Raw genomic sequence first — 8,837 nt, forward strand, 5'->3', positions numbered from 1 at the left:
ATCAACCTCCAAACTCGTAACCCCAACACTACCCACATCTGCTTGTGATTGCAAGATTGAATTTAATTTTGAATTCAGAATCTTGAATTGCTTCATCGTTATCAGCATGTGATCTGGAAAATCTTCTTCGGAAGTGTCAAAGTGAAGAGCTTCAAACGTTCCTCCAAAACCTTCGTTATTAGTTCCAACATCAGTAGCCATGGTTTCATCAACCGGTGAAGATGGGTTCGGTGGATCAGTAGATTGAGTAGAAAAAATTGTAGTGAACGGTTGATCCATGATATATTGAAAAGTTGGAGAATCAGTAGTTGATGTAACCTAGGGTAAAGAGATAACATGACCTTGTTCAACGGGTCTCGAATCAGCAGGCTTCGAAAGATTAACAGGTGGACTAGTCTTTGCTTCTTCTTGAATATGGACTTCAGGTGTTTCAGGAACTTTCTCTTCTTCCTCAGTCCTTTGGTTCTTCTTTATAAACTTTGCAAGATCCTCAGCCCTTCGCTTTTTCGACAATGGAGAAACACGGGCTGGAATTTCACGAACCATAACACCCTGATGTGTGATTTGAGTTTTCTGAAGAATCTGAGATGAAGATTTTCGCTTGAATTTGAGTCGGCGAAAAACCCCCGTCTTTGATGGAATAATCTCTTTTTCCTGAGATGCTTCGATGGTTGGTGTAGCAGCAACAGTCGTCGAAATGGGAGAAATAATCTGTTGAGAACCTTCTTCGACTGTAGCTGGTTTGACTGTAGGAGATTTCTTCTTCTCAACCTTCACTTTTCTTTCCGAAGACCCAACGTCTGTCTTCTTCGGTTTCTTTGATTTCTTCGTCTCTGCGTCGTATAAAACACCACTAACAACGGTTGTGTCAATTGATTGAAGATATGACACCAACACGTTATTTGTTGGATTCACCTTTTTTAGCATCACATCCGGAATACGAGCAACAGATGTAAAGATGGCAGGATCATCAACAACCTCCTTCGGACTGCCATACATATGGAAAATAGCTTTTTCTTCATCTTCAGGAACTGCAATCCTCTCCTTGGCATAAACATACTGAAGAATAAGACTCCAATATCTGGCACATGAAATCCCCTGCCTGACATTGGTCTTCGAAATGCTTGTCAAGAACTCTGTCCATAACTGTTCAGAGTAATCAACTTGCAAATCATAATAAAGCCCAACCACCATTGCATAGACTTCCATTCGCCCTTTGTCTAGACCCACTGTTCTTCCGGTAAGACAATGAAGAAAAATGCCAAATAAGAAATTCCATACCGTAGGTAAACCAGATTTCTTAAAATCACTGATACGCGTCAATGGAGGTTGATGACCCATTTCGTTGAACATGAACACAACTTGTGAAGAAGTGACTTCCACATACGGACCTATGTTCGGAATTCCCAAAATCTTGCAGAATAACCTCTTGGACACCCGAATACGTGTTTCATTCACCATTGTAAATTTGACACTCCCAATCTCTTTGTTGTACGACGCTGTTGATCCGGCTTTAGACAACCAAGACATCAGAACCGCAAACGAATTAAACATGGCTTTTGATAGAACAGAATTTTGTAAAGCAACCACCAACATCTTGAGTTCATCTGGATACTTGGATAAATCAGACTCCACTTGATAATTTGAACCCTGTATCTTCAATATTGGAACAGAAACAACTTCTTCATTTGTTGGTGATGATGGAATTGAATCTTGCCTGTGAGTCGCCATTGTTGAATGTGAAGAAGATGATTTTTAAAGAAGATGACTTTCAGAGAGAATTTGTAAGAAAGAGAATATTTGATCGCATAAAACGTTATGAACCTCTGAGTTCCCTTTTTATATGTAACCCTAGAATTTTGAATTTCAAGTGGGATGCATTAAATGCTTGCTGACATGGCACCTTGAAATATGGACCTCATTCATCAAAAAGTAACAAACGTAACTGTCAGCACACCTAAAACTTGTATCATATTCGATACGTCACCAAAAGACAAGACTGTTTGGTTTTCCCCAAGAGAAGTGTAATCGTCGGAACCCTTCGGAAGGAATAGAGGTAAGGCTCTTTCACTTTTGGGTTAAAAAGCGAAGTCATATGCCAGAGATTCGAAATCATCAGTCTAAGTTGGTAATACTCAAACCTCAAGGATTTCGTGTGTGCTGTGATCCAAAAATTTAGACAAGAAACAAATGTAAATTTTTTTTTGGAAAATGGTGATGTCAAAAATTTGATTTGACACAAAAGCAGTTAAATCCCGGGCAAAGATTTCTTCGAAAATTATCAAGAGAGATAATCAACAACTTGCTTGGTTTCCCGTGAATTACAATCGACAACTTGTAGAGAAGTTTCGAAGGGTTTCTTTTATAAGGCTAATGGGTGGCTTCGAAAATTTCGTTACATATCAGCCTTAACATAAGGTGATCAATTGTAACCGAAATTATTTGTATGACCAGTGTAGTCAGTGACAAATTGGTATGGAATGATATTCAACGTAACTAGGATTTTCGAAATATACTCACACGGAAATCATATTCATGAAAAAATATTATGCTGGATCTTGTTGGGAACAAACATCGTAGGTTTCGAATGTTTGATCAAGACCACTCAACAAAAATGAATACAACTTGGAGTATAAAAGGTACTAAAACAAATGTTTCGTAAGTTCTGGAACAAAGTTCCCCGTCAATTCCTTGATTTGTTGGATTTTAGGGTTTCACTTTCATCACGGACTCATAATTTCAGATCATAAACACAGAGTTTTTGTATGTCTAGATTTCAATTGGTTTGATCAAAAATCTCTGGGACATACGTCATTGTGTGTGAATTGTGTAAAGAAGTTTAGGATGAAAAAGATTGGTTTATAGATCGAATGTACCTCTGTTATATGTGGACAAAACAGAAAACTCTTAACTCATATGAGAAGAGTAAGGTAGCTATGTTGACTAATGCTAATATAATCCTTGTTGGGAAGCAATTTTCATGAGATAATTTCATCAAGGCTTTCCTCTCACACATTGAGTCATATGAGGCTTGAGTCAACATGCAGCAGCATGCTTCTAGGGACATCCTAACTATTCCAAAGTTTATTGAAATCATACCTTTGTTGAAATGTGTGTGAATGCAAAGATTTTGAATTCAAAGCCATGCAAAGATTTGATTTAGAACAATGACCTCTGAATAAGAATATATTCAAAGAACAAAACAAACGAACACGAAGCATTCGAACAGTTGACTTTGAACAATAGTCTCTGAATACAGACTTCATCAAGGAACAAAACATACGAATGCGAAGCATTCAAAGCGTTGACCATGAACAGTAGCCTCTGAATGCTGAACACCTTTCACTTTTGTCATTATGACACATCACTCTTCACTTTTGTCATATGAAATTGAATTTCCATCAAGCATTCCCAATCCTTCTAGAATGCGAAGAAATAATTTTTCATCCAATGCCTTTGTGAAAATATCTGTGAGCTGTTCTGTTGTTTTCACAAAATGAACTTCAATATTTCCTTCTTCCACATGGTCTTTTATGAAATGATATCTGAGATCAATGTGCTTAGTTTTCGAATGTTGCACAGGATTATGACAAATTCTTATTGCACTTTGTGAATCAAAATATAAAGGAATCTTTTTCATATTTATAGCATAATCACGTAATTGACTTTGAATCCAAATAATTTGTGATGTACACGCAGCTGCAACAACATATTCAGCTTTGGCTGTAGAGATCGAAACACATGTTTGCTTCTTCGATTGCCAACTGACCAATTTTCCATCTAGTAATTGACACCCACCAGTTGTGCTTCTTCGATCAATACTACATCCTCCCAGATCCGCATCTGAATAAGCTTGTAGAAAGAACCCCGTTTTCGAAGGATACCACAAACCTAACGAAGTGGTGCCTTTCAAATATCGAAAAATATTCTTCACCGCTGTTAGATGGGGTTCACGTGGATTCGATTGATACCTTGCACAATTACAAACAGAAAACATAATATTAGGTCGACTCACAGTTAAGTACAATAATGACCCTATCATGCTTCTATACAAAGTAATATCAACAGCAGATTTGTCTAACGAAGGAGTTAACTTTATGCCTGTTGTCATTGGTATTCGTAACCTTGTGCTATTCGTCATTCCAAATTTTTCAAGCAGATTCTTCGTATATTTCTTATGATTAATGAAGATGCCTTCTCTGCTTTGAGGAATACTCAAACCCAAAAAATTATTAATTTTACCCATCATACTGATTTCGAATTTGTTTTTCATCAAGTCTTTGAATTCTTTAGACAAAGCAAGGTCAGTAGAGCCAAAAATTATATCATCAACATAAATTTGAACAAGCATCAGGTGACTCCCAGCTTTCTTTCGAAATAAAGTGGGATCAACTGATCCTTGTTTAAATTTAGATTGTTTCAAAAATGATGTTAATGTTGCATACCATGCTCTTGGTGCTTGTTTTAACCCATACACAGCTTTATCTAAAATATAAACATGATCAGGATGTTCGTTATTTATAAAACCTGGTGGTTGTTCAACATAAACTGTTTCTTCAAGTTCGCCGTTTAGGAATGCACATTTTACATCCATTTGATAAACGTCAAAATCTTTATGAGCTGCATAAGCCAGAAAAATACGAACAGCCTCAAGTCTTGCGACAGGGGCAAAAGTTTCTTCATAATCAATTCCTTCTTGTTGAGAATATCCTTTAACAACAAGTCTGGCCTTATTTCGAATAATATTTCCATCTTTGTCGGTTTTGTTTTTAAAAATCCATTTAAGTCCAACAATTAAAACATTAACAGGTTTAGGAATTAATCTCCAAACCTTGTTTCTTTCAAATTCAGACAATTCAGCTTGCATAGCAACAACCCAATCAGAGTGTTCCATTGCAACCTTAACAGTCTTTAGTTCGATTTTGGAAATAAAAACATTAAACATGCATAGCTCTTGGTGAGTATTCAATACCTCATTTCTTACATGAAGTTGAGCCCTTGTCAATACCCCCGCTTGTGGATCTCCAAGAATTTGTTCTTTTGGATGATTTCTTGTCCACTTATCCAATGGTGGATAATCAGGATCAAAGTCCAAAGGTGCATCTTCGAACATAGCATCAGTTTCTGATCCATTTATGGAACATGCATCCTCAGCATCATCAAAATGCTCCCGTTCTAGTATTGGATCCTTCTCAAGTATTGGCTCCCCCTCGAATATTTGCTCCTCTTCGTGTATTGGCTCCTCTTCGTGGATTGGCTGCTCTTCAACTATTGGCTACCCTTCATCATCAATATTGATAGACATATTATCTGCTTCATAAGAATGCTCCTCCTCAACAAAATTGTTTGAACCCAAGTGCTCCCCCTCCACTGGATCATCAGATCTTTCATTTGGGTTCAGATTCGAAAGCGAGCTTGATTCATCATGAAGCTTCGAATCTTCTGATTGTTGATTATCTGGTGCATTTCTCTCTGCATCAATTGCATAATCTGAAATACCAAAAATTCATTCATAATCAGCATCATCCATTTCTATTGGTTCGTTCTCATTTGAAGAGTTTTGCAAAATAGGATAATTTGCAAATTGATGATCAGTCTTTTTAATATAATAATCATCAAATGTCAAATTGAATGTTTCTTCCACTTTGCGAGTTCTCTTATTTAACACTCTATAAGCTACAGAGTTGTGTGAATATCCCAAGAAAATTCCTTCATCAGCTTTTGTTTGAAACTTCGAAAGATTATCCTTAAAATTCATTATGAAGCATCTGCACCCAAAAATATGGAAAATTTTAACATTAGGTTTTCTATTATTGATGATTTCATAAGGAGTAGCATTAAACCGTCTATGAATGAATGATCGATTTTGAGTAAAGCAAGCAGTTGAAACAACTTCAGCCCAAAGATATTGAGGTAAATTCGAATATGCCAACATTGTTCTTGCGGCTTCGCATAATGATCGATTTCTTCGTTCAACTACACCATTTTGTTGCGGTGTGTATGGAGATGAAAAATTATGCGAAATACCTTTCTCCACCAGAAATGAATCTAAAACACGATTTTTGAATTCAGTTCCATGATCACTTTTAATTTTTCGAACTGGTTTCTTCAACGAAATTTCCATTTTCTTGATAAAATCATCATATGTGAGACTTCGGATTTTAACCTAAGAAAATAAACCCACGTAAATCTTGAAAAATCATCCACAATAACTAAAATGTACCTTTTCTTGTTAAGAGTAGCAACTGTTGAAGGACCACATAAATCAATATGCAAATGTTCTAAGGGTTCAACAATCTTCGAATCTATTATGACTGGATGACCTTGTTTGTGTTGTTTTCCTACTTCACAAGCTGCACACAAACTATCATTATCATATTTAAGAATAGGTAAACCTCTTACCAGATCTTGTACGACAAGTTTGTTGATGTTTCGAAAATTGAGATGTGATAGTCTCCTGTGCCATAACGAACTTGTATCGGCAGCAGCCTTCGAAAGTAGACACACAGCAGGTTTGCCTACAATTGGAATGATGTCCAATGTAAACATATCACCTTTCCATTTTGACTTGAGTAAAACTTCATTTGTCTCAACATTTGAAATGACATTCCCTTCTTCATTAAAAAGAACTTGATTGCCAGTGCCCACAACAAGTTGTGAAACACTTATCAAGTTATGTTGTAAGCCTTCTACATATGCAACTTGATTTACAGTGAATTTTCCATTCGTTATCTTTCCATAACCCTTGACTTTGCATTTATGGTTATTTCCAAACTTAACCACTCCACCATTCTCTAAGCTTCGAAAATCACGCAAACTTTCCTTCTTCCCAGTCATGTGACGTGAGCAACCGCTATCAATATACCATTTGTCATCATATTGCTCGTCATGAAGTACCTGCGATTATTGAAAGAATTTAGGTACCCAAGACTTCTTGGGTCCATTTATATTAGGTGTCCTTTTCAATTGTAAAGTATGACCATTAACCCAATCACAAACTCTAGTTTTGAGACTGTCAACAAATTTAACATTTTCATTCAAAGGGTCAGATATATGAGTTTTTATTGATTTCAAATTTTCACTGACTGTACTCTTCGCATTTTGAGTTTGTGATATGACAACTTTCTCTTTGGTGACTGGCTTCCAAACTTTAACTGAAATATTTGATTCCTTGGATGATAAACTGCCATTCATTAAAGGATTTACATACTTTTCGTATGCCTCATGTATCTGTTCTTTCGAAAACTTACTTGATTGATATATTTTTCCTTTTCCTTCCAACCAATGATCAATATGTCTTTTAGTTGTTATACCCTTCGCATTTGAGGCTTTGTCAGCTTGTTTCTTCGGAAGATTATAACAATTTGCTGAAATTGGAACATAATCCATTTTTGGTTTCGATAGATATGACTCATGATAAGACGTATTTATTTGTGATTTTGAAATTTGTTTTTCAACCTTTTTCTGAAAACTTTTTCTTGGAAGTATTGTTTTTGTTTGATTATTTGAAAACGAAGCATTTTTCTTTTCAAAAACTTGACTCTTTAATTTTCCTCTAAAAACTTTTTCTCCTTTTGAAAAATTTATTGATTTCTTATTTAATGACTCAATGGTTTGCCAAAAAATTGTTGTTCTTGCTTTTCTTTTAGAAATGTTATTTTCTTTTGAAAAATTTTCAACTTGATCCCTAAACTCTCCTTTGAATTCAATTTTATTACTTTGTTAACCTTTTTAAACACTGGTTTAACATCTTCGTTCTTTGGTAACTTATTTTCAGTTGTGTTAATTATCTTCTTTGCAACTTTCGACTTTTCAATCCATATTCTTTTTGGTTTTTGACGTTGAAATGTATATGAATTCTTTGTTAGATTGTTTTCAACCGTGCTTTGATTTGAAAAGAAACCTTCATCAGAAGTTTTCATATTGTCCTCCTCTACCAACTTTTTGAATTCAGGCTTTATATTTTCAACATTACCTGTTGTTACGAAGACTTGGTTTGGGAACACAATATCATCAGTGCATTTGAAGATTGGATAACCCACAATATTTGATTCAAGATAATGAGCACCTTTTTCACTAAGAATTTTCTCAAACTCTTGTGAATCCATATAAACCATATCAACAACCACTCGAGGAATTTCAACTTCTTTCAAACTTTCATTTGTCTTCAAATTTTTGTTTTCTTCCTCATTATCACTATCATCTGTTTGACTATCATGTATTTCCACAAAATCCATATCACAAACTTTCGAAGTTAAGAGTTGATCAGTGTCAATTTTTACCAATAATTCTTCACAATTTTCTTTCCCTTTAAAAGAAGTTGCAACATTTATTACAGACAATTGAGAACAATGTACATCCTCTAAATCACTAATTTCACTAATATTATCAGAATTATCTTCAATATCAGCAAAATTAGATTGAGAATTAGATGTAGAATTCTCAGTCTTTTTCAAAATTCAAATTTGTTCTGATTTAGTTAAGGTCTCATTCACAATTTTTACTAAATCATCAGCATCAAGATAATCTTCGACTTTTGCAATTCCATATCTATACCTATCATCTGGAACTTTGTTAAAATCAGATATTTTTTTTCACAATCATATGAAATACTATCTACCTTAGCTCTGTCATAAGCTAAAAATGGTAGCAACTTTCTATGTTGTTCCTTACTAATCTCACTAGAATGATGCAATTCAGTTAATTTTCCATAAAGTCTTTTTGCAGAATTACAAAAAATATTACGCTGTGCTAATAACAAATTTATTTCTTTAGCTAAAGTCTCCCTATCTGCCATAATATTTGAAATTGGCAATTTTAGATAATCAATCCTAGTG

The 8,837-nt window shown here is 35.0% G+C and overlaps 1 protein-coding gene across 1 annotated transcript; it reads right to left on the bottom strand.

Moving 5' to 3' along the window:
- Positions 1-3,364: 3,364 nt before the first annotated feature.
- On the bottom strand, positions 3,365-4,111 carry LOC145036247 (secreted RxLR effector protein 161-like). The gene is made up of 2 exons (XM_078984703.1): positions 3,667-4,111; positions 3,365-3,480 (listed from the first exon to the last, which is right to left on the bottom strand). The coding sequence occupies exons 1-2, from the start codon at positions 4,109-4,111 to the stop codon at positions 3,365-3,367; spliced, it is 561 nt and encodes a 186-aa protein (XP_078840829.1).
- Positions 4,112-8,837: the final 4,726 nt, after the last annotated feature.

The sequence above is a fragment of the Lactuca saligna genome, chromosome 3 (genome assembly GCF_052625555.1).
Source record: "Lactuca saligna cultivar CGN05327 chromosome 3, ASM5262555v1, whole genome shotgun sequence".
Lineage (NCBI taxonomy): Eukaryota > Viridiplantae > Streptophyta > Magnoliopsida > Asterales > Asteraceae > Lactuca > Lactuca saligna.